The following is a 27,146-nucleotide window of genomic DNA, read 5'->3' as shown; positions in this document are numbered from 1 at the left end:
TTCCAGATATGGATAGAAGATGTAAAAGATGTCAGTCTATATGTGCAGGTGTAGATTTGCTGGACTGAAGTTACGAGCAAGATCAGTCTGCTGAACCACTTAATCATGTGGAACCTTTGAAAAATGTGTGGAGTTCCCCTTTAAGGCTGCGTGCAGCGTCACTGATTTTTCTCCCGTGAACAGTTGGATGCAAAGGGTGTGCCACCCAGTGACTTCAGGGACTGACTGCACCTCCACGGCACTGCAATCTCGGGCAGGACATGCATGAGGAGTGACCGTGTGCTGTGGACTGTATGGACTCCAGCACCACCTCCATTAGCAGGATGGTGGCTGCGCTGCACTGAGGCTGTTCTTCTATAAATCATCATGAGGAACCTGCAGCAGACGGCCGGGTTAGTGAGGTCAGGCCCTGCGCTCATTCAAACGACGCGTGACTAGCGGGTGAATGTCGCGAAATGCCATCTGATCGCCGGGTCTGGTCGGTCTACAGCGCTGTGCTTCGCTCGCTGGATGAAGGAGCTCAGGGCGCGAGGAGACGAGAGAAGCCGCGCGTGCAGTAGGGGGTGCTGGACGAAATACGCCGTCTCGAGCTCAGTCTGCGCTTTATTCTGCTTTGTATTCGGGTGCGTAGCTGCACAGTCCATGCGAGCTGACCACTGCGATCGTGCTGCGGCCTGAGAGAGAAGCCGGCGCGCAAACACAATGGCGGGGCCGGAGGAGCAGCAGCAGCAGCAGCAGCGGGTGGATGAGGAGAGAGCGGAGAACATCGAGGATGCGGAGCTGGCCTTTCAGGGCATCAACATGCTGCTCAACAACGGCTTCAAGGAGAGCGACGAGCTCTTCAGGAGATACAGGTAGGCCTGCGAGGTTATGGCGAGAAATATGAGAGAGGAAAGCCCGTCTTTCTCATTATACAGCCGTTTAGTGAGTCGCAGTAATGAGAAAGCTTTCAAGAATCATGGCTATCTCATAATTATGGCTTAGTATCTCATAATTATGGCTTAGTATCTCATAATTATGGTTTAGTATCTCATTATGGCTTAGTATCTCATAATTATGTCTTAGTATCTCATAATTATGGCTTAGTATCTCATAATTATGGTTTAGTATCTCATAATTATGGCTTAGTATCTCATAATGATGGCTTAGTATCTCATAATTATGGCTTAGTATCTCGTAAGTGTGACTTAGTATCTCATAATTATGGCTTAGTATCTCATAAGTATGACTTAGTATCTCATAATCATGACTTAGTATCTCATAATTATGACTTAGTATCTCATACTTATGGCTTAGTATCTCATAATTATGGTTTAGTATCTCATAATTATGGTTTAGTATCTCGTAAGTATGACTTAGTATCTCATAATCATGACTTAGTATCTCATAATTATGACTTAGTATCTCATACTTATGACTTAGTATCTCATAATTATGACTTAGTATCTCATACTTATGGCTTAGTATCTCATAATTATGACTTAGTATCTCATAATTATGGCTTAGTATCTCATAAGTATGATTTAGTATCTCATAATTATGGCTTAGTATCTCATAAGCATGACTTAGTATCTCATAATTATGGCTTAGTATCTCATAATTATGACTTAATATCTCATAATTATGGCTTAGTATCTCATAAGTATGACTTTTGTATCTCGCAAAAATGAAATCCAATCTTTTAAATGTGACTTAATATCTCACTATGACTTAATATTCCATAATTATGACTTTAGTATCTCGTAATAATGAAATTCAATCTTATAAATGTGACTTAATATCTCATTATGACTTAGTATTCCATAATTATGACTTTAGTATCTAGTAATAATGAAATTCAATCTTGTAAATGTGACTTAATATCTCACTATTAATTAGTATCTCATGATTATGGCTTATTGTCTCATAATTATGACTTTAGTATCTCATAATAATGAAATTCAGTCTTTTAAATGTGACTTAATATCTCATTAATATTCCATAATTATGACTTTAGTATCTTGTAATAATGAAATTCAATCATATAAATGTGACTTAATAACTCATTATGACTTAGTATTCTATAACTATGACTTGCCATTCTCATAATAATGGCTAAGTCATGACTTACCTGTACATAAAATCTCATGATATCTCAATGACTTACATCATAACTATGACTTAATGTCTCATAATAATGAGATTCAGTCTCATAATGGACATTATAGCTCATATCTATGACTTAGTATCACATAGTAATGAAATCTAATGCCTTGGTATCTCATAATCAAATTCAGTCTCATAATTATGACTGAATATCTTAGTATGTCATAGTAATGAACTGCAATTTCAATATCTCATAATAATGAAATTCAATCTCAAAATTATGAATTAATATCACATATTAATGAAATATAATCTCAAACATGACATATCTCATCGCATAATTAGGACTTAGTATGTCATAATGACTAACTATCTCATAATTACGATTTGCAATCTCATAATTACGACTTACTCATCTCATAACTGTGACTTAGCGTTCTCATAATGTTGACTATGCCTAAATTATGACTTGCTTTCTCTTAATTATGGCTTAACATTCTCATGATACTGATTATATCACAGTTGTGTCTGGGCATCCCATAATTATGACTTACTTTCCCATAATTATGAGAAAATATTTGATTATAATTATGATATAGAATCATATTAGCATGAAATAACAAGTCATAATTGTGAGATACTAAGCCATGAATATGGAAAATGAGCTCATTATTATCACTTACTAAATTTTCCAGTGGCACAAATGGGCTTTCATAGAGATGTAGTAAAGTCCCGGGACTTCTCGCTGTTCAAACAGAAAAATATGTCTAAACACTGGGCTTGCTGTGCATGCATGCTTCATTTTGTATGAGATGACTGCTGAAGAAGAGGGAGGCCCAAAACACACGGCAGACTGAGAAGGAGAGAATTCCATAAGACAAGACTAATCAACAGAAATGCTAAATATTAGTATTCTGTTTGTTCACCATTTACCATGAGCGAATGCATTACATTAAGCTGAAAAGCAGTGATACCAGCTGAAGAAGTGATATTGTGGTCTATTTAATATATATATACAAGCATATGCTTGCATGGTTAACGTAACATTAGATAATAAGACTGACCATCATAAATTATACATATTAATGACTTAAGCTCAATACATTGCCACCAATGGAAGACAGGATACCAGCTTTGCACATCTCTGTTAAAAAAAAGTGTGTGCATGATTAGTGTAGTATTAAATGATTGAGAAGCAGAGAATCCCATATGAAAGGTCAATCAACAGAAATGCTAAATAATAATAAACATTTGTGTATTAATATTTCATTTGCTCATCAAATGTACCTATTACAAACAGCGACTGCATTGGTCAGTGGGATACCAGTAAAACTAGGGATTCCAGCTCTGCACTACAATAAAAGCAGAAGCTTTCAGTGCATGTATGGGGGTTTATTTAGTATTAGATGAACAAGAAGGAGAAAATTTCATGAGACATTTGCAGATTAGTGCTCCATTTGTTCACCAACACAATAATCTTACAATAATCTCAAAAAGTGACACCAGCTAAAGAGGAGATATTAACTCTGTTAAACGGCAAGCGTGCAGCCTTGCATGGTTAACTTAGCATTAGATAACAACACTATCCGTCCATCCATCCATCCATTTTCTAAGCCGCTTCTTCCTCAGGGTCGTGGGGGGGGGTGCTGGAGCCTATCCCAGCAGTTTTCGGGCGGAAGGCAGGATACACCCTGGACAGGTCGCCAGTCCATCGCACTACTAATCATCATAAATTGCATATATTGATTGACAGAAATGGTTCATTTGTTCACCAGACAATGACACAGAGTGAAAGCATTATGCTTCATTCAAAACAGGGATAGCAGCTGGAGAAGTGGGGTCAGCACTTGGCCAGGGCCATCTGTCAGCTAATTATCAGTCACAGTGTTGTATAGGTTCTTATAGGGGTGGACAAGAGTATGATATTTGATTATATTTATCATTAAATTGCATCACAGTGATTTTCTAACCGTGCAGTCAGTGCTTAGAGAATATTGACCAACTGCATGTTTCATTACAATGAGAAAATAATTAGTTCTGTTTAATTGGTTTAATTGGAAAATCTCACAAAAATGAAATATCGTGATGCATGTTGACTGACGTGAAATTGTCTTGAAGTACTGTGATGTTATATTTTTGCCATATTGCGTATCCCTATATGTTCTTCATAAATTTGACTGTAGCTAAATTATCCCAGAAAGAAGCAGTATGGTCTAACAGGCCTCATGTGTGGCAATGCCCTGGATCCATGGTATATGTACAGTGCATCTTTGCTTGTGTGGCATAACAAGCCTTCATTCTGTTTAGGGAGTCGTTAGTCTTACTAACGAAAATTTGGAATAAATGCAAAGACGTTTGTCCAGTGACTTTTGCAGAATACAGTTTTTGTGCTGTATGTAAGAACCCTGCACCTGGAATGTCTATTACAAGCTGTATGTATGATTTCCATTTCTTTGCTGTGTCTGTGGAGCTGTATAAATGAAGCTGTACAGTAATTTCACACTTTTATAGTTTACCCCGAACAGGGTAGAATTAAAATTAGCATGCATATAGTCATTACAAGATCCTTTCATAAAATAAAACAGTTTGATGCAGTCTGTTAACATTGTTAAACATACTGTTCTCTCTCCAGGCCATACAGTCTAATGGAAACCTTGTGATGTCACAAAAACCGTTTTACATATATCTCCCTTTTCAGCCTATACAGCAGTTTAGCCCCACCCATTCACGCTGAAGTGATAAGGAGTGTTTCAGCCCAGACTGCTCTGTGAATGGGGCACAATACTGGGCAGCCAATCAGAACAGAGCTCATTTACATGTATCAGTCTTAAAGGCACAGAACAACAGAAAGGATTAAGAAAGATTGGAAAAGGATCATGTAAAAAATTCATTATGAAAAAAAAAATGGTATATGTAGACATCAGGGAAGAAAATTAAATGCATGATAAATGTAGGATATGCTCCCTTTAACAACATTGCTGTTTCTCTTCTGATGTTATGCTTTCTCTTTGCAGGACCCAGAGTCCACTGATGAGCTTCGGAGCCAGTTTTGTGTCCTTCCTGGTCAGTATGTACCTCCTGTACTATCCCTGTGTTGGTTACTAGCCAGTCTTATATCATTGTAATAGGGAAGAGTTTCTCTGATTCAGATCATCAGGTAAAGACCAGTATTAGTGTGTTGAAGCAGAGAAAACTGACCCCGCTGAGAAGCCTGTGCTGCACTGGTGCAGCTTGCAGCTAAATATGGTAAACCACGACCTGTCTGTGGTTATAGCTCTGCTTTTTCACACAGATGTCCCCCTTATAATAAAGCTGCAGGAGTGATGAGCTGAGAGAAACATTTGTTTGTGTAAGCACAGGGCTGGCACTATTGATTATAATCGTAATTGAGCTAATTACCAAACGCTTTGATGGTAAATCAAGGCCGAGCCATAGAACTAAACTCAACCGAACAGCAGCCCACCATTTGTAGTCTTGCTGAGGTTGAAACCGCCAATTAATCATTGCAGATTCATCAAGAAGGTGCGTTTTTAATCAGTGATTTTATTTTTATTAAGTAACTGAGTTTATTGGGTAATGAGAGCCCAGTTGAAATGTTAAAAGTTCAGTACGCAGTTTGTCGCGTTAAGCAGAACTCTGTAGCGCAGCATTATATTCCTATTATATTCTAGTTCGCAGTTGTTTTTTATGTTTTTGTTTATAAATGTTTTCTCACTACACTACCCAGCATGCCCACCAGTAAAAACTGGGAATCCCTCTGATGTCAGACAGTCCTGACCGCTAGCCTAGCAACTAAATACAGCCAAGCTAGCGTTACTGTAGCTCTTACATGGAAGGAAATTATAATAAAACGATAATTCTGTATTTATTCAGCACAGAATGGACACCAGAGGTGATTTTTTTTTGGTTTTTCAGTCAGAGAAAAGGAGCCAAACTGAGCTAACATATCTAGCTAGATAGGTAGTTAACCTAGCTAGCTTGCTAGCTTGTTTTGACCGTGTTGTTTTCCTCATCTTACGGGTCATTTCTGCCATTTAAGTTATCCATTTTGTCAGATACCTCAGTTATATATCTGTAGTATGAAATTATGTATGATATTTCATATGATATTTAACTATCTAGCTTCCTTTTGCGTTCACCAGCTAACAAAAAATGCCAGTTTTCCAAAAGTTCCTTCTACCTTCAAAATACATCATCAGATTTTTCCAGTCTTTAAGTGAAATCTTCTCCTGGAGACTACTGTGGAACCACTGAGGTGCACAGGCATGCTTACCACGGATGTAGTGATAGTAAAATCTGGTTTGGTTTTGGTTGGAGCGTCCCTTTAACACGATACAGCCACATGTGGCACGGTTAGCATCGTGTTGTTACGCCAAGGACATCCAACCAAAGAAACAGAGAGAAAAAGGAAGAGCAAAGGAAAGCGATAGAGAAAGAGAAAGAGACAAAGAGGCAGAGACAAAGATATTCCACAGCAGAGATTCAGAAAAAGCCCAGGCAGTGACTCCATATGGTGGAAGCAGGGCTGCCGCTTAGTAATATGACCAGTGATGTCATTCTCCACCCTCAGAAGCAGCAGATAGCATTAGATAACTGAGGAGAGGCGCACACAAGACAAGATTAACATTAATCAACTGAAAAGGGTTCATTTGTTCACTGGCCAGGTACAAAAAGTGATTACATATCATTTAATTTTCAAGAAACTCATTTGTTCAACAAAGAGTGGTTACATTACATTTCATTCAGAGCAGGGCCGGAGCCATCTGCCACTTCAGTTTCATTCACCCCTTTAGATTCGCTGTGTGTTGTTCTTATTTTTGCAATGCCGTCTTTATGGGCTTATCTCCCCTGGTTAGATCATCTCAAACCGAACCTGGTTTGCGTGCAGCAGTGCAGCTGAAAAATGGAAAGAGGCCATTTCTGTGTCTTAAGAAAAGGCTCTTTGTTGGGACCACACACTGTGAGCTCAATTGTGTTAACTTCCTCCAATCCGATTAGCACATTTTTTCCCTTTCTCGTCCCCTGTTACAGCACTGCTTTATAACAGTGCATGTTTACAAAAGAAAATGGATAGACTTGCTGTTTATGCATCGATGAAACAGTGTGGACGTTGAGTGACGCTGCCTTTGCCATTTTAAACAAATAATAAAGCCATCACTGTTAAGTGTTAATACTTAGAATACCAATACCATATGAACAGCATATGAATTTATATGATCCTCATACTGTATTGACCATAACCAATGAATTTACATGACAGTCCATATTATATCAACGTCTGTATGTTTTAATAACTAGTGTGTATACAGAACTGCTTGGCAGTATTAATTCATTATAATATTCTCTGGCTATCACAGTATCAAGATATCAGGTGATATTTAGCTAGCATTAATAAGGTTAATGAGCCTATGGTGCCTGAATTCTGCTCCTCTATGCTTAAAGATTTTCTTACAAACCTGGCATAGTGTGTTTATTGGGCTATTTTGTTCCGTTTTCCACTCTTGAAATTACACCAAAGGGAGTCTTATGGGGCTGCACGATATTGACCTAAAATGCAGTGTTCAAAAAAGACGTGTAAACAGATATCCAACTGTCCTCTCCTAAATCCCTTTTTAAACAAATAGCAAAATACAAAATTCTAAAAGCATTTACTATAATGCAAAATAGAAAGCATTGAAATACTAACACCTGCGTACATCAGAGCTGCAAGTGCATTTGAAGGGCAGAGAAACAAAACAAAAAAGAGTACCTCAACTTTATTTATTTATTTTTTAAGAGCATACCTATTCTTGTTTCTTTTTTTGTTACTTATTATGGCATCAGACACGTCAGGTTGTATTTAGTTTAAAAATAACGATCTTAGTTGATCAGGGACTCTTATTTTGAAGGACCGTAGGGAGGTGTACGGTAGCAAGCTTCAGCAGAGCCTGAGCAGCCTGTGTGCTGCATGTTTCCCCATTTGCTGATTGCAGGTTTTATTTGAATTTCCATTTAAGCTGAGTTATGGTCCAATATTTCGGAGTTTATGCTTTGTAACCCCGTTGGCTGAATGGTTAAGTTGTCACCTACGTGGAGAGCAGGTTCAGTCCCAGAGCAGAGAAGCGGCCTTTGTGCCGGTAATGTAATGACGTCTCTCTCTGGCACTGCATGTACGAGGTAATTAGATTCAAGTGAAATCAAAATTTATTTGTATAGCACTTTTTACAACAGATGTTGTCACCAAGCAGCTTCACAGAGTTCCAGAAAAGACAGAGTTTTAACAAGAATGTAAAAAACCCCAGGTGAGCAAGCCAGGTGGCGACAGTGGCAAGGAAAAACTCCCTCAGATCTGAGGAAGAAACCTTGGGAGGGACCAAGGCTCACAAGGGGGGACCCATCCTCCTCTGGTCAGACTCCCTACAAATGATTATACTACTAATACTAATGGCAGTAGTATAATCTATGTATAAGTATAGAGTCTATGAAAACATCTGTGTAGGGTGGGCAGCTCGTCCAAGGCAGATGGCGGTAGCTGGGGCGTGGGCAGCTGGTCTGAAGTGGGTAGCAGGAGGGCTCGATAGTCAATCATCCTTCAGTGTCCGGCCGGGCATGTAGACGGTCGTATACTCGGAAAAAAGGCAGGGAGAGGGAATTAGTTTTATTCTGTCTGTTGGTACGTGAAACAGGGAACGTGAACATTTCCAGAGTGTGGCTAACGACTCCGGCAGATCTGACTATGACAGCTTAACTAAAAGGAGAGAACCAGAATTACGCACAGACACGGCAGCACTCTGAGACAGTCTGGCATCCCTCCGCTCCTCCGTCCACAAACCTGAGTGACCGTGTGTGAGCAGCGGGACGACAGCACCAGCGTCTCGGTTTACTATAATTCCCTGTGTCCGTGGACCCCTGGATCTGCTGCCTTTATGTAAGGGGGAACATTATCTACCAAAAGCTAAACTGAACAAGTGAGTTTTCAGCCTAGTTTTAAAGACTGAGACTGTGTCTGAGTCACGAACATTTTGGGGGCTTTATAAGAAAAAGCTCTTCCCCCAGCTGCAGCCTTATGAGTTCTAGAAACTGTTAATAAGCCAGCACCCTGGGATCTGAGTAGTCGTGATGGCTCGTAATAGGAAATAAGGTCTTGCAGGTACCCAGGAGCGAGACCATGTAGGGCTTTATATGTCAATAAAAGAATTTTATAAACAATACAGAATTTAACAGGCAGCCAATGAAGTGATGATAGCACTGGACTGATATGATCAAATGTTCTAGTTTTAGTGAGGACCCTGGCTGTGGCATTTTGGACTGAAGTTTGCTTAGATTCCTGCTCGTACATCCTGAGAGTAGTGCGTTACAGTAGTCTAGCCTGGAAGTAATAAAGGCATGTACTAGTGTTTCTGCATCACGCAGGGACAGGGCATTTCTTATTTCTTATTTCTTATTCTTATTTCTTATTTCTTAATTCTGATCTTGGCAATGTTGCGAAGATGTAAAAAAGCTGTCCTAGTGATGCTGCCTATGTGTTGGTCGAATGCTAAATCTCAATCAATTATGATGCCAAGATTTTTTGCTGCTGAGCCAGGTGTAACTGGAAAGTCAGCGAGATTTAAAATTAAATCTGGTAATTTATTTCTTGACTATTTTGGACCCATTTCTATCCTCCATAAGGCCGTCCTTCCAGGCAGAGTGGAACACTTCCAGCTTGGTTTGTCGCCATTTCCGCTCTAGTTTCCGAACTGTTTGTTTTAAGCTATGGGTTTTATCGTTGTATCATGGGGCTTTTTCTCCCTTATCCTTTTTATTTTAAGTGGCGCCACATTTTCTAAAGTAGATTGGAAGGTATTTTCGAAATAATCGGTTAGTAAATCTAGCTGCATTGGGCCTGATTGAGTGAAAACTGGGGTTGATAGGGGGTTGAAATCTTTACTGAGTCACTGTAAAACTACTAAATAATAAAATATGTTACTATGTCGGTTACAAGCTTCAAATCAAGACAATGTCTTTTACATGTTTTGGATGTCTGCGTTTAATCTAGAATGTGCAAAAAGTGTTTATGGGAATCACTGTAAGATTAGCACTAGCATACTACTACAGTCTCATAGGGGTGCTAGCAGAAATTAACTTTTTTTTAACCTTATTTTTTTGTTTTGTTTTGTTTTGACCTTGACTTAAAGTCACAGTTCGCCACTCATGTACGGGCTGTTTTCGATCCTTAGAATTAATTTTGATGAGTCAAAACCTGAAAGTTGCTGGACTTGGAAAAGCTAACTATGTGTGTTTGTGTGTGCAGAATGCCATGATGACGTTTGAGGAGGAGAAGATGCAGATGGCTTGCGATGACCTGCGAACTACAGAGAAGCTGTGTGAGAGTGATAATACTGGCGTCATTGAGACCATCCGTAATAAGATCAAGAAGAGTGTAAGTATGTGATTGTAAGAGTGCTAGGAAGGGCGTTCGGAATGTGCTGTGCTATTGACAGAGAGAGAGAGAGAGAGGGAGAGAGAGAGAGAGAGAGAGAGAGGGAGAGAGAGAGAGAGAACAGCATCTTGCATCATACTGTCATCCATAATGTAAATCCACATGCTTTTTTGGCTTGCCAGGTTCATTTCTATTCTTTCCCCCTCCAGATGGACTCGCAGAGGTCAGAGATGGCGGTAGTGGACCGGCTCCAGAGGCAGATCATTGTGGCTGACTGCCAGGTCTACCTCGCTGTACTCTCTTTCGTCAAACAGGAACTCTCAGGTGTGATCCACTCACACACTTTTTAAACCTTAACATTGATTTGGCATTAGCTGGCTTTAAAGAGCACTCAGGCATGGGAAGGACTTTGTACCATGAATGAATGGAAGATCAAATGAATTAATTTAAGAAACAAAAGTATATACCTGTACTGTATGCAAGGCTGCACAAAACAAGGTCCATAAAGATCTGGATGAGCGAGTTTGGTGTGGAAGAACTTGACTGGCCTGCACAGAGTCCTGACCTCAACCCGATAGAACCCCTTTGGGATGAATTAGAGCAGAGACTGCGATGCGAGCCAGGCCTTCTCGTCCAACATCAGTGTCTGACGTCACATATGTGCTTATAGAAGAATGGTCAAAAATTCCCATAAACACACTCCTAAACCTTGTGGAAAGCCTTCCCAGAGGAGTTGACGCTGTTACAGCTGCAAAGGGTGGGCCGACATCATATTAAACCCTTTGGATTAAGAATGGGATCTCACTCAAGTTCATATGCGTGTGATGACAGACACGCAAATACTTTTGGCACTATAGTGTATCTTCAAGACACAATTACGTAAATCAAGGCAGAAAAATCATATCTGATTTAGAAAAAAGATTGGAATCTTTTTTCTCTGGAAAAATAAGCTTTATTCACACAGCAGGGCAAACTGGAATGTTTCTCAAATCCCTTGGAATGTCTCCATTGCAAGATACAAATGACCCAATCTGATTTCTGTGGCCAGACCTTAGTCACATTTGCATTTTGCAGGTTGTAGTCTTGCAAGAATACTGCAGTATTATATTGTAAGCGAGTCTGGTGTGCTTCATAGTTTACTGTGGAAAAGAACTGCCTAGTTTGGCAGGAAAAGGCCATTTGACTGACCAACTGCAGGCCGTTTTGTGTGACGTGTAGCAGCCTTTCCCCTCAAGAAAGGATAGTCCTGACTATTACATCGACTAGCACTCTTAATGGCATATGAAACCACAGTTTTTGAAATTCTGAAAAAGTTCACACTGCAAAGCGTGACAAAAAAATAATAGATTTAATTGCCTTTGATGACCAACTGTTGTTCCCTGTTGTTCTATGTAAGTTTACTTTATGTAAACTTTTTTTGTTTTTTGTTTTTTGTTTTTTGTTTATGGCCCCACGTGTCCTGAATTTTTGTTTCTGTTTCAGCCGACATCAGCAGATATTAATTTATAACATTAACACTCATATGCCCAGCGATACTATTTGAAATGGATTTGAAACCACATGCAAATGTGACTTGAAATGTGATGGGAAAAGTTGTATTTCATTTGGCTTTTCTTTTCTGCTCAAATAAAATTTTCCAGAGTCCTTCACTATGTGTGTTAATACAAGTCCATAGAGAAGCAGAGCTTGTGTGATGTCAGAGCTATGAGTAATGCAATAATATTATTTTTCTTTTATTTCAGCTTATATCAAAGGAGGCTGGATCCTCCGCAAGGCTTGGAAGATGTACAACAAATGCTACAGTGACATTAGCCAACTTCAGGAATCGTGTCGCCGGAGGTCCTCCAGCCAGCAGGGGGAGCTGGCCTCTGATCAGGCCAACCACAACACAGCTGTGGCAGAGGGCAGCGGAGGGGTAACAGAGGAGGCCCTGGGGCGTCTGAAGGGTTCGGTCAGTTTCGGCTACGGCCTTTTCCACCTCTGTATTTCTATGGTGCCTCCACACCTGCTGAAGATAGTCAACCTGCTGGGTTTCCCTGGAGACCGTCACCAAGGGCTGGCATCTCTGGCTTATGCCAGCGAGAGTAAAGACATGAAAGCACCTCTGGCTACGTAAGCTTTGCTTTCGCATTTTTTTTAATGTTCATATTTTTCCCGACAGGACTGCAAAGAAAAGTGTGATTCTTTGTGATTTGCTAGGAAGAGGGCAGACCTGCGGTATCTGCTGGTTGCATTCAAAAAATGTTGGATCGCCAGTTTAGTCATTGCTAATTCCACTCATTAACTAGGTCTTCCCATCACATGATGCTGCCAAACTGGGAGAGTGAAAGCAAGTATGTGATGTCAAAATAAGCATCAATGCATCTTTTCAAATGAATACGAATCACTGGACAGCACAGCACACTTGGAGGAAAACACAAACTATGTCAGCTAACAGACACCTGCGTTGGTTAGTAGGCCTGGGCGACAGGGCGATGTAACTGGATAGAATAGATGATGTACAGGTAACCTGACGGCGATGTGTCAGAGATATGATTTTCTTTTAACCAGTGTAAATATGTTGGGAAATTGGGATTCATATTTAAGATGTGTGCTATAGAAAAAGGTAACAGATCAAATTAAATAGTGTGTACACATAATATTTAATTTACTTTTACTCTTTAACCCCTTCAGTGACTGTGGCTCACCAGCAGGCCAACGGTTTTACTACACACATCTATAACCTAAGAATAACTAGTAGTAGCTCATTTGAATTCCCTGTAGTTACTGAATAATAAGCCTTAGTATGTCATAAGCCTGGGATTTATTTAACAGTGATTCATAATGGGGCCTTTGAAAGGCTGCAGTAGAGTAATTCCCCCACTCTCTCTGCTGTCTGTGATTTACTGAGTAAAATTTGCAGTATTTTCTGTACAGCTTAAATGTCCTGGTGGGTAGCTGAATGATGAAAATGCCTTGGGTTTTTGATTTGTACAGCACGTGGATGTGATTTTGGGAATTAGCACGGAAGTTGCCGTAAACCTGCGCCAGGAGAAGCTCATTAACGCATGTATTCTTAGACATTATCCACTGACTGATGGGGGAGAGGAAGGATCATTAGACCTACCCAGAGAGAGGGTGAAGCCAGTTATGCTGTCTTGGATTCCTGATTATGGGCTATGGCATAGCTGGGGATCAAATTCAACTTCCCTGTGATAGAACCAATGATTAGACAGATGTGCCACTCAGGAACTACAGTAGAGTAGCCAGAAATACAAAATAATAGCAGAGTATTTGGCTGAGCAATTTAACTGTAATGAATAAAATACAACTGAACTACAAAACCCATTGATGCTGGAGCTGCTTCATAGGCTGCATGATCTTGACGTTATCGTGACAGATTTTGTTGTCTGTCATTTGAAATGTTGACATATTGTTAAATATAGCTGAACAGAGCGATAATAGCGAGATTGGAAAAGGGTTGCTTAAAGGCAAAAGCCCTGAATGACTGGAAAATAGTCAAGAGAGGAAGATATATGGAGGTTTAAAGAGACACATGCAGTAAACCTGGTTCCAGATAAGCTCAGAATATCTCAAAGGATGCAAATGTAGTTAGAGATAAGCTGTAAATAGCTACAAACCCATTCAACTGTATTCAGCATGTGTTATGTAATGCTGCCAGCTGAGCGTATGCAACTGCAGGCGTAAATAAATAATAAATAAGCTGATGCAGAACTACCGGAGTTTCAGACATACACTGAGCACGGCTCAGTGTGTTTGATACATCCACATTTTCCATCACCAAAGCTCCCGTTTTATGTGAAAGTGAGTGTGTATTCAGTTATGTCTTCTCATTTCGCCACTGTTACTGATAGCATGGTTATGTAAGATATTGATATTCATGGAGGTCAAGCTAAAAGAGACAGGGCATTGCTCTACATAGTCTGCTGTGCTGAAAAACATCCAGCCAATGAAAACAAACGGGGCACTTGATTCATTTAAGAGCAAAAGTCTGCGTAGTTCTGCATCTAAACCTAATTTTTTGTGAACTACATTACATGGCATGCACAAAATATGTATTTATCCAAACAGATTTTTGAGCACCAGAGCTTGGTTCCAAGTAGCTTAGTTGCCAAAAGCTGACAGCTTGTGACTAGATGATCTAAGAATAGCACTGAAATTAAGCGTGCTTAATCCAGTGTCTTATGGCAACAAGACAAAACCCACCAGAAAAGAACCTCAAAACACAGCCTAATATCAGCTACACCAGTTAGATTAACAATCCACTCGTTTCTTCCCTTTGTAAAACTGTAAAGCATTACTTCTTGTAACAACACTGTCAGAGACCCACATCTGGGTATAGACATTCTGACCCGTGGGCCACGGTCAATCTCAAAATGTTGTGCAGTGTTTTGTTACAGTTTCAGGACTAAATGACATGTTTCGTTCAAATGGTGTGAAACAGTTTGTGCAGCGGGCTTTGCGGTACATGTTCTCTCATTTGATGGGCGTCAAAGGTTGTTATCCCATCAGCAGTGATGTGTATATAAAGCCTGTTATATTAAAAATTATTCTAACAAAGTCGTTTACAAATGTACACAGATGTGTCTGTCAGTCTTCTAATGTACATCAAGTATTTTAGTGTAAAGTTTTTGTAATAGAATATGCTAGAAGGACAGCAAGAGTGTTCAGTGCATCACCGATTCCATTTAAATAAACATTTTGCTATGTTTCGTCAGCAAATCAAAGTTTGTAAGTTTGGATTTCGCTTCAAAACACTCTAGAGGTACGATTATGATTGAATCATGCACACTATTTTGAAAAAAGAAATGATGCAGTTCCCCTTTAAGACCTTGGTGGTTTTACCCCATTAGGACCAGTTTTGTGTGACAGTTCACTGTTGACAACCGATAATTATCAGTTAGTAAATCACTGTTCAGTGAAACTTATTTAAAACAGTTAATTCTTTTAATAAATTAAATGATATCAGTTGGAACCTGTCCAGGGTGTATACTGCCTTTCAACCAATGACTGCTGGGATAGGCTCCAGCTTCCCCTGTGACCCAGAAGGATAAGCGGCTTAGAAGATGTGTGTGTGTGTTCGTGTGTTAACTGTCCACTCACTCATCTATTTCTTCCCTCAGGCTGGCCCTCCTGTGGTACCACACGGTAGTGCAGCCCTTCTTTGCTCTGGATGGCTCTGATTCCAGGGCTGGACTGATGGAGGCCAAGACCATCCTGCAGAAGAAAGCAGTGATCTACCCAAACTCCTCTCTCTTCATCTTCTTTAGGGGACGAGTGCAGAGGTTAGAGGTGAGTAGTCCTGAAGTCAGGCCGAATGTCAGTTTTGCCTTATGGATAGATACATTTGTTTTGGGTGAACTACACTCTTAAAAATGGTTCCTCAAGGGCTCTTTAGTAAAGAAAATGGTTCTATATAGAACCATGAACACTCAACGAACCCTTTGCATGATTAAAGGGTTTTTTTGCATCATGAAAGGGTTCTTTAGATTGAATGGAAAACGTGCATGAAAGTGCTATGGACGGTTCTATATAGAACCTTTTTGAAAAGGTTTCTATATAGCATCTAAAAGGGTTCTTATGTTGTTATAAGCTTGACATCGTGACAATAGAGGAACCCTTTTGGCTCCATGATAGAACCATTTTCAAAAAGGCTCCATATAGAATCATCTACATCACATTCTCCATCAATCTGAAGAACCCTTTAATCATACAAAGGGCGCTTTGAGTATTCATAGTTCTATATAGAACCAACTCCTTTACTAAAGAACCCTTGAAGCACCATCTTTTTAAGAGTGTACAGTACAGTAATCATACGCCTTTTTACATGTTCCCTATATATAGTCTTTTTGAGTCACTGTCTAGTTGCTTAAAGACTTAAATAAGAATCAAAAATGTACTATAATCTGCATTTTATAACAATTTCTACACCCAGTAATTCCCAGCATATGAATGAGGTGTGGTAGTACTGAGAGGTGACATTCTGCCCACTGTAACATAGAATTTTTTTCAGACCTTTAATGAAACACTGTTGAAGTTCTGCTGATATATTTTCCCCACATCAGTAATGAGAATGCTTTTCTCTCTCAGTGCCAGATCAATAGTGCACTGGCATCTTTCCACGATGCTCTGGAGTTCGCCTCAGACCAAAGAGAGATTCAGCACGTGTGTCTCTATGAGATTGGTATGATACTTGCCTACATATATTGATATATTGACACACAATGCATTTTGAACATGTTATAAATAGTTGTTTTACTTTTCAGGTTGGTGCAGTATGATCGAGATGAACTTTGAAGATGCTTATAAGGCCTTTGAAAGGCTGAAGAATGAATCCAGATGGTCGCAGTGCTACTACGCCTACCTAACTGGAGGTAAGTTTCATCATCTTCCCTGCCTGAAGACAGACAAGACAGTAAGATGGTTGTTTGACTTACAAACTGGAAGTATGTCAAATTTAATCGCAGTTGTATTACGTTGAGGTAACATTTCAAAATGTGCAGACTGTTTGGGAAATTAAGAAATGAAATGAATCTTTTTTTATTTATTTAACTTAAACAATCTGAACCGCTTGTTGTCTTTTTTTCCATTCACCAGTATGTCAAGGTGCGTCTGGTGATTTAGAGGGGGCGAAAGCAATTTTCAAAGACGTACATAAGCTCTTCAAACGCAAGAACAATCAGATCGAGCAGTTTGCATTCAAGAGGGTGAGTCTGTTACTATTAGTAAACAGTATCAACACAGTTATGATATGATTGGAATCAGGCCTCTTGCTTTTACTAACTCTCTTAAATGCTCTGACTTTTGACTTTGCAGGCAGAGCGATTGAGGAAGATGTCTGCCACGCAGGAGCTTTGCATTCTGGGAGTTGTTGAGGTCTTGTATCTGTGGAAGGCTCTTCCAAACTGCTCATCCTCCAAACTCCAACTCATGAGCCAAGGTAAAGGTAACCTGCAGTTTGGGGTGAACGTCTAGATCCCATGTGTCAAGCACAAGGCCTGTGGGCCAAGTCAGGCCCATGACTCAGTCCTGCTCGGCCCGTGAAACGATTTTAATTTTCTATTCTTATAAGCCTGTTTCACCCTGAGATGCATGTCAGCAGTTATACAGAAAGAAAAGATGCCTGGTGTCTAGTTCAAGTAAATAGGCAGTTTTGCAAAACTCTAATATTTTGAATAAACAGTGGCCCATTTTGGTCATGGCTAAATGTTAAAAGTAAAATGTATAATATAGAAGTAAAAATCAAACAAAACCACAACTGGCCACTGGGTTTGCTGAGATTTTTTAATATGGCCCTTTTAGTGGTTGAGTTTGACGCCCCTGCTCTAGATAGTGGAGCTATGACACATCCTGAAGAGGTTAAAAATCCAGTGTACAAATTTCCAGCAGTAGCATTCAAACTTAGTTCATACTTCTTAAAGGGCTCATAACAAATGTAACTGAGGAAGGAGGCTAAGAGGGAGCAGATGTTACTTAGAGCGCTGTTTGCTTGTAAGTTTAGTTTGGTTCTGATGGTCTTAACCTCTCACCCCTTTTTTCTCTCAGTGCTGCAGGGTCTGGGTGACCCATCCTGCCAGGGCTTAAAACACCTGCTTCTTGGTGCTATTCAGAAATGTCTTGGAAACATTAAGGATGCCATCCAGGTTTGTTGAACAGTGATTTATTTCCAAAAAGCAGCCCTAGTATCCAACACTACTCCAAATCTATCTTACTGCAGAAGTTAGATGCGTCTTCAGTCTAACGTTAGTGTTAAGAAGAAGACCATACGTATGCCTGAAACTCTAGCTCTGCTAGATTTAATTGAATTTGTATAGGATAAAGTATCTACATTATAATTTCCCACCGATCTAGAATTGAAAGGCTGTAAACCAGATGTTCATGTCAGCATTACACTAGGACACGCTAAATAACAACACACCACACAAGCATGTCTGTTAGAGCTGTAATAGGGGAAATCTTCCAAATGTGAGTACTGTGTGAGAACCTTCTGTCAAGGACTGACCAAACACAACACACATCATCATAGCGCTGGCCACATTACATGTAGTGACAATAACAGCTGTCAGTTGATTACAGACAAATAAAATAAAAACAGTATAAAATAATGATAAAATAATTCTCTGTCCAAAATTGTGTTAAAATATCTTGAAGCGATGCTTTCAAACAACATCCCAAATGTTTTTAGTCTGAATTAACTTTCCATAATGTGCTGTTCTCACACTGCACAGTGCTGATATAGCAAGATGTAAGCCTTCACCAGTTAGCATCTCTTAAACTCACCCTAAAACTGGCCTGGCCATCCTGATAATCTGACAACAAAACATCACAACACTGTACAATATACAAAATTATCCAGCATGCCAGAATAAAAACTGTTTAAGGCAGGGGTCGGCAACACTTGGGCTTGGAGCTGCCTGCGGCTCTTTTACAGCTCTGTTGCGGCTCCACGACAGAATTAGATTTTTAGATAAAAATAAAATAATCCACCTTTTCAGTAAAATAAAGCTCTGCTGATCGTTCAAAACAGTTTTAACAATAAATGGTCTTAAACACTGGAATTGTATGTATAGCTGCTAATTCACCCTTTAACCCTTAAGCTTAGCGTGCAGACTGCTGATCACCATAGCAACGCCGATATCAATCTTGCTTAGCTAGTAGCTAACGAAAAGGCAAAGAGAAAGATTTAAAACGGACATCAGTAATTTAGAGACAAATGGACTAATTTGCATTTATAATCACTCCAGCTGGTTTCCTGATACGTTTAATCTGCAACGAGAAACTGTCAAACGCTAAAAAATTCGGTTTCTTAATTGCCTTGAACGTCTTGTTCACATTTTCCCGTTCCACCTTAAATGGTGCAGCAGTTACATTAATTTAAGGTGGAACGGGAAATTGAAGCAGGTGAATGAAAAGCTGACCTCAGCCTCGTGAAAGATTAATGTTGAGAGACATTTTGCAGAAACTGTTCTACTTTTGCGGAGTTTCCTGCCGGAGATGTGAGAAAAGCAGCTACAGCTGAGCTAAAGCAAAGCATGTCTGCGCTTCCGTTTATGTTAAATCTTTTAGCCTATGCTAGTAGGACCTTATGACACTCTGTGCCTGCATACACTTAAGACTGTTTAGATTAAAATAACAGATTTCAAAACAAGCTAAAGGCAGAACTGATTATTAAACTATAGTACCTCTTTAGGTTAAACTAATCCAGCTCAAACAGGAGCTCTGCAGGGTGATCGATTGTTCAAATGTTTTTCATGCATCTTCTGTCCCGTCCACACAGTCTTACCAGATGGCAGCCAGGGATGACCTGGGGCGACAGACCAACTCTTATGTACAGCCGTATTCCTACTATGAGCTGGGCTGCGTGTTACTGGCAAAACCTGAGGTACGGTTCTAAACTTAAGAACAAGAGAAGTAGACTAGTAAATAGATTTTATATGGAAACAATGTCATTGACTGTAGTAGGGGTTGATGCCTAAAGCTGTAGTTTGTAAGCATGCAGTGCAGTAAATTGCAGAGCACAAATTGAGCCAGCAGTATAGCCCCCATTTCAGATTAAAACTCCAAGAGACAGGTAATCCCTGGGATTTACCATGATATGTATCACTTCAGTGATTACTGAGGCTTTTTAATCAGGAAATCCTTCTCATAAGGATTAAAAGGCTGATACAGGATATATTACCACAGTGTAATTTTGTGTTTTATCTTTTTGTAATTTTGTGCTTTATCTATTTACTTTATCAACAAATTTCCTGCCTTTTGGAATATTACAATGACGTACTGAAGATGAATTGGCCACCTGTCACCAAAACCAAAGTGTCCTTTTGCTGCTATTACAGCAAGTACAAAACATACTGCAGATAAAATGCTGTAAATGTTTGTTTGTTTGTTTGTAGACTCTGAGTAAAGGGAGATCATTGCTGCTTCAGGCAAAGGTAAGATAATGCGGAGGACTGATTCAGCAGACGTTTAATTCTCAAATATTAAATATATCCAGATGATTAATATGATAGGGTGCATGCAGGATTACAAATGATTCTCGGTAATGTCTAAAAAAAGCCATACAGCCTAAAGCACTAAATAATATTTGATCATCGTGGGTGGTTCTTACCTATACGCTACCCAGATAAATGAAACAGAGCTTAACTGCTGAGCATGCCTGTGCTTGCAGGAGAACTATGCAGGCTATGACTTTGAGAACAGACTGCATGTGCGAATCCACTCAGCCCTCGCCTCCCTGAAGGACGTGGTCCCCCAGTAACCCTGCCTGACCCAGGATATGTATCGTAAAGTGACCACTCCTGTCCAGCACTTTTTCAAATGCAAGCCATTGGAAACAACAATGCATTGTTCTATTCTTTTCTTGTTTGGACAGACAAAAAGGAAGAAACCTTAGTTTTGAAGAGATTTATAGGCTACATCTCTAACACTGAAACCCTGTAGTGTTTCCTTTCTACATTGCTCATGCTCAGTGACTCACATAAAAGTAGTTGTTCAGTTAGTATTTGTCATTATGTGGTAGTCTGTGCCTAAAAAAGTAGAAAACATTGCTTAAGTTTAGCGTTTTTTTTAATATATATAAATTAATTAACTCTTAAAGGTTTCCATTAATTCCCACATTCAAACCACAGACTGTTGGAAAGGGTCAGAACCCAGCAGAAAAGGTTCCCTAGTTAGGTTGCTCTGTCCTGTTAGAGACCATATATATTTAGGAATTAAGCATGAGAAACACTATGTTTCCACACAGGGTAAGGAATATGATTGTGGTCAGAAGATGGCAGTATTCCGATTAAGGCATCACATTTCAAATCAAGAATCAGAATCCAAATAAGCACGTTCTGACTCAGAGGTAGTGTTTACTCCAGTTCCAGAGTGCTGCATGGTGCTGTGAAAACACTGTGTTAGGAATACTTTCCTCAATTGACTGTTTGCAAAATTCTAAGAAAGTCTTTGTCTCATAGTTACTATCAGTACATGTGTCAAACTTTCAGTGCAGGCTACCTGATAGCATTTGTAAAACTTGTACTAGCAGACTGAAAAGTAAAGTAATACAAAGGAAAAGTTGGAAGCACACAGAGCAGGACAGTTTTCATTCAAACATTAACCAGCTTTATAAGATGTTCAGTGCAGACACTCATGTTTGACACAATGTACATGCAGGCCAATTCCAAGTGAACAATGAATTTGTTCAAAATTGTTTAGTTACTTGACATTGACGCGTCAATAGCTGCTCCTTCAGATGAGCCAAAACTAAAGCTAACACTTGAACTAACCAGAGCGATGTTTTATGATGATGTGATGTTGTGATCTTTAACAATAGGTCTTTCAGCAAACTCTGATGAAACAATGCATGGATGACATGCATATGAGTGTATTAATATTTATCTTTACACAGAAATATTAATGCTGTACATCTGTTCAGTCTAAGTTAAAGCTAACTGATACTGTAATGTTATTTTTTTGATGAGATGATGTTAAAATAATTCTTAGCCAAGAGAGTAACCCAGTAAAAGTTTAGCTTATCTTAGAGACAGCTAGAGACATTATAAAGGAGGAGACAGTTCATTGGTTAAATAATGAATGGGAAAATCTGTGTCTGTACACAGTGAAAGTCCCACCCTTGAATAAAAAACAGCCAGGGGGCTTCTTGGTAAAGCTGCAAGCAAGACAAGTTCTTCTTCATCGTAGAGAAATGCTCAGTTGCTACATAGTTTGCACTGTTTTGTTTTTCCAAGATGAGTTATTTTCATATTTTCAGTTTTCTCGATATCTTGTATTATTTACACTACATAAATGTTTTCTCAAGATATTTATGACATTACTACAACCCAATGATCTTGAGAAAACACCATTTCTTTTGCTGTTCTACTGACATAAATATCACACGACTTTGAGAAAACATAAAAATAGCTTATGAACAAACTGAGTAAAGGTAAATTAAGCGAAGAAGGGCTTCAACAGCTATTTAAGCAAAATGCTACATTTTTGTCAGATTTGACCAGTGATTATGGTTTCTGAAATGTTAATGTAGTTTCAGGTTTCCAGGTCTCTTCCTGTTCAGTGATGTAGAAGCCTGGTGGTGTATGGAAATAACTGCCCAGGGGCGTTGCCAAGATGGCCACTGGGTAAACAGACTATTCTATAAGGAACTAAGCCAGCACAGGTTTGTTAATAGCTCTGACACTGAGCTGAGAGTGTGGTCATCCAAATAGTTTAATCCAAAACTTTTTCAGGTTTAGGAATGAAACAAAAACACCATCACCCTTCAGAAGATGAGGATAGCGCATGCCTGGATTACACTTACAGTTACACTTACATTTTCACTTTCATCGTTTTTTAGTCTAAAAAGTTTGACAGATATACTACCACCACCGTTCTCACTGCAGGTTTGTGGAGTATTTAGAGACTATTGTGATAGGCTAAAAGTTGGGTCAGTAATTTCGCAAGCAGTCAGTTGGTTAAGTAAACATCATTCTGTGTCTGTCCATGCTTAAAAACACCGGTTTAAATTCAAAATGGCCAGAAAATCCAAAAAAGGCCACAGTCCTGAAGATGACCTGAAAATGGTTTTAAGCCATTTCGAAGCATGTTATTTGCAATTGTGGGTTTGAACCTGCTCGTGAAGAAGAGAACTCTTGCTAGCTCTGTGATGCAGCAGACCCAGGCAACACTCTTTACCATAGAAAATCTAATTTTCTTGCCAGTTTCTTGTTCCAGTTAACACATTACTGTGTGCACTGAGCAGCAGTACTTTGTGTTGTATGCACTACATTGCATGTAAGCTGCGTGCAGTCATGGATCAGGGCTTACCTTATGGTGCCAGACCTCATGACACATAATCCTCAATTACTATAGTCCTCCTAATCTCCCTTTATTCAGGACTCAAGATTCAGATGTGTAAAATGTGTTGAATTTGATTTTAGACGCTTGCTGGAGCCGATCTTTCCAGTCAGATTTGAAGTTATGGCGTTGCAGATGAAGGCGAATATGACCCTGAAACATCTGTGGGAAAATATAACGTTATTTTCTTATACAGGGATGCGAGCAGCACACAGATAATGTTGTTAAAGCGGGTATTTTTGCAAGAAAACAAGATTATTAGATTGCTTGTCATCAGAGTGTGCTTTATAATGGAAGTACTACTTATTCAGAATATTGGCCATCTTTGAGATATTCTGTGCATGGAAAGGCTGCTTTACCCTTTAACACAATACGGAAGATTTTCATGAGACCCACCGGCTGGTAATATGCATTATAATGATACTGATACACAATTAGCTCCCATTTGTGTAGATATGGGCTGTTTCAAATTCTTTATAACACCTGCACAAGTCAGAAAATTCAGTTCATTTCATAAGTGGAAGAAGGACAACAATCCTACACATCAGACCACTCTGAATGACTAGACTCCCAAAGCTTGACTACAGAGGCCATCAACTGTCTACACAGGTGTCAGAAAGACAATGCACCCCCTCAAAAGTGTGTATTAAATGATCGTTGTTGTAAGAAAACCTCTCATCTCTGAAATGTTAACTTCATAAGAGAAGGATAAATATTCTTAAACAGCTCTTCATTCTTAGTGTAACTTTTAAAAACATAAGATTTGCATTTGAACAATTCTGTTGGTCTTTTCGTCATGAAATGCCATGAAATTTAAGCTATTATGACATTGAGGTGGTTTTTTATTTCATTTATTCTTAAGATTTTTGTCATGTACAGTGTTGTGAAACAGTCAGAGAACACACTTTGATTTATTTCATTTCCAGACAAAACAGCCATTAAGTACAAGTTGTTCATTTTCCAGCATCTTTAAGAGCACCGAGAACATAGCAGAAATTGACGCCCGATTGTGTGTCCAGCTTCCACTCTTTTCAGGAGACTTGCTTTCAGTCTTTCAAAGAAACCTGCATGGATATTTTTCCACACCTCCAAAGCTCAGTCTTAGAAGTTGGTTACATTTTCTCATTTTCAAAATCACAATCACGAATTTAGACTGGCTGTTAAACCTTATTCCACATCTCGCATATCCAGCTTCAGTGTCCAAGTGCAAAATATATATATTTTTTGTTTGTTTGAGGTTTTTCGACAGTCCTTTTCTCAGTAAGGTCTCTCGAACAGCTACACATCCTTTCAGACCCACAGCACTGAGTGGTCTTCTCACAGTGGAAGGATGGACAGAAACACCTGTGGAGGTTTTCAGATCTGAAGCAGCTTGATTTTCTCCTCTCTCTCAGCGATGAAAGCTTTTAAGTGCTGTTTATCTGATGAGGACAGTTTTGGTGTCTACCAGGTCTTGTACTGTTGTTAGGAGTCCTATTTTTTTTTACACTCTAATTTTAGAAACTCCTGTTTTTTTTTCCATTGGTTCCTTTTGAGTTTTCCTTCTTTATGCAAATGCATCTTGGATGTGATGAGAAAGAAATGTGTGTGGCAGCTTGGGTGAGTTTGGGTAGTGTGAATGTTAGAGTCTGTAAAGGGGACAATATCGGCGAGTCTTTGGGAACAGCGTTTGTTAGGCAGACACAGCTGTGCTTGGTTTTAAGATTGGAAGGGTGGACAAATTAAGGTGGCAATAGGATGCTAAAGTAGAGAGTGGACAAATTAAATAGACATATTTGATATTAATTACTGATATTAAACAGTGATTGAGGCTTTTGTGTGATTTTATGTTAAATATATATTTGTTGTTTGCTGAAAAGGAAATAGCTTGTACTTTTTGGCCGTTTTTGGCCAGAAATTGAGTAAATTAAAGGGTAGTTTCTGACTTCTGTAGAGTACCTTGAATGGCCGATTGATTCAGTCAAGCTATTTGTTAGCTTTTCACTCCAGCTTATTACATCCCCTCCTGAAGACACTGATGGGCAGGACCTGGAGTACTAGATGAGGGTTAGATTCAAATTGTGCAGGAGGGCAGATCTCCAGGGAGATGTTGATGACCACTGCTCTCTACTTCACTCTCACTTTCTCTCTTGAATTCTCACCTCATTCGCAAAGTCAGCCACGTTCATTTACATTTCAAAGCTGACCATGTCATTGACAAGTGCATCTTAAAGTGAAGTACACTTGAAGTAGGGTTGTACCTCACGGCCCATGACGCACTTTGAAGGATGGAGGACTTGGCAAATGTGGTTTCTTCCTTTTCCACAGTTGCAGACCCCCTTAACTGACACTGGCAAATACATACAGAACACTCAAAACATGGAAAATAAATCAACCTCTCACTTTTTGGTTTAACAGATTTTTGTGTGTTTGTTAAGTGGTCAATGCCCAGCCGTTGTATTCTGTTGTAAGATGAATAGACGATAATATTTGCATAACCATAACTAACTTTATGTACCCTACGGTCGCAGCAGCTCAGTGTCGGCTGAGATAGTACCGTGAGTGAGTGGTGTTTCTGCAAGTTGTCCACAGCCGCACTGAATTAAAACGTGTTCTGAATACCTGTATACATTGTGACCATCTGAATAGTAACCTGTGCATCTATACCTTTGAATCTACCCCAGAATCTGAGACCCCCACGTGTAGGGTCCAGAACTAAACCAGCTAATGTGCCATAGGCATGTATTTCACTTCCAACTCTGCCATCCTGTCCAAAAGACGTCTATATTTACAACGTTTCTGAAAGCTCTTGTAAAACGCTTATTTTCAGACTTTTTGCAAACATTTACATACGTCAGTGGCTGAAATATGAACGAATCACACAAAACCCAGCAATACCAGTTCTGGACCACAGATGCAGTAGAAGGCTCAGATTTTGGGGCTTTGTCCACGCAGCTACAGTATGCGAGTAGTCCTCATTCTCAGGGGGTAATGGTTGACATCTGAATGAAGGAACTGATCAGTATCACAGGAACTGGCTTTCCTGTCTGTAGTGTTTTCTTCCTTGAAATGGACAAACTGTAAAAAATAAATAAAATGAAAACAAATACAAGTGTTCTTGTCAGTTTGTTCAACCACACATTTGCTGCTACAAGAAAACAAACCTGACACTTAAGAAATAGGCTGGACTAACTGTAATAACACAGGAAGACAGGGGGATTAGTATTCAAGATTCAAGAGTGTTATTGTCAAATGCACAGCAGAACAGGCAGTTACACTTTACAATGAAATTCTTACTTTGCTGTTCCTCCATTCACCAAATATAATCTTAAGAGAATAAAAAAAAAAAGCGTAACTCTAAAAACAGTAGTTAAAAGTAAAAATGGACAGTATGTGCAAAGTTACACACTCTGTAGCGTCTGCCTGAAGGTAGGAGTGTGAAGAGACTGTGCTGGGGGTGTGTACTGTCCCTGATGATGTTGTGTGCCCTCCTGATGACCCTTTCGTGATAAATGTCCTGTAGTGAGGGGAAGGCTGCTCCTGAGATGGACTTTTGATCACACGCTGGAGAGCCTTTCTGTCCTGAGCAGTGCAGTTTCCATGCCAGACCATGATGGAGCTGGTAAGAACACTCTCGATTGTACTCCTGTAGAAGGTGCTGAGAATTTTGGCTGGCATGCCAAATTTCCTCAGTCTTCTCAGAAAGTAGAGTTGCTGCTGGGACTTCCTGTGTGTTGTGTGACCAGGTGAGATCCTCACTGATGTGGATTCCAAGGAATTTGAAGGTTTTCACCCTCTCCACCTCAGTCTCACCAATGTACAGGGGTGTACGCAGCTCCCGCTT

General features: G+C 39.6%; 1 protein-coding gene across 1 annotated transcript; it reads left to right on the top strand.

The window, feature by feature from the left end:
• The first annotated feature begins 176 nt into the window (after nt 1-176).
• On the top strand, nt 177-24,656 carry ttc39c (tetratricopeptide repeat domain 39C). Its single transcript, XM_017701287.2, has 14 exons — nt 177-854; nt 5,100-5,148; nt 10,358-10,486; nt 10,696-10,810; nt 12,229-12,598; nt 15,610-15,778; nt 16,577-16,670; nt 16,753-16,860; nt 17,084-17,193; nt 17,303-17,426; nt 18,032-18,129; nt 19,764-19,868; nt 20,380-20,418; nt 20,655-24,656. Exons 1-14 carry the CDS (start codon nt 703-705, stop codon nt 20,742-20,744), a joined length of 1,752 nt encoding a protein of 583 aa, XP_017556776.1. The 5' UTR covers nt 177-702; the 3' UTR covers nt 20,745-24,656.
• The last annotated feature ends 2,490 nt before the right edge of the window (nt 24,657-27,146 follow it).

This window comes from Pygocentrus nattereri, chromosome 15 (genome assembly GCF_015220715.1).
Source record: "Pygocentrus nattereri isolate fPygNat1 chromosome 15, fPygNat1.pri, whole genome shotgun sequence".
NCBI lineage: Eukaryota > Metazoa > Chordata > Actinopteri > Characiformes > Serrasalmidae > Pygocentrus > Pygocentrus nattereri.
This window is presented reverse-complemented; position numbering and strand designations above follow the sequence as displayed.

Bases quoted from the DNA above. Each gene is read 5' to 3' on its own strand.
- ttc39c (XM_017701287.2), top strand. From the start codon at position 703: ATGGCGGGGCCGGAGGAGCAGCAGCAGCAGCAGCAGCGGGTGGATGAG. The intron at 855-5,099 runs GTAGGCCTGCGA...TTCTCTTTGCAG, and splicing joins GAGCTCTTCAGGAGATACAG to GACCCAGAGTCCACTGATGA. The intron at 10,811-12,228 runs GTGTGATCCACT...CTTTTATTTCAG, and splicing joins CGTCAAACAGGAACTCTCAG to CTTATATCAAAGGAGGCTGG.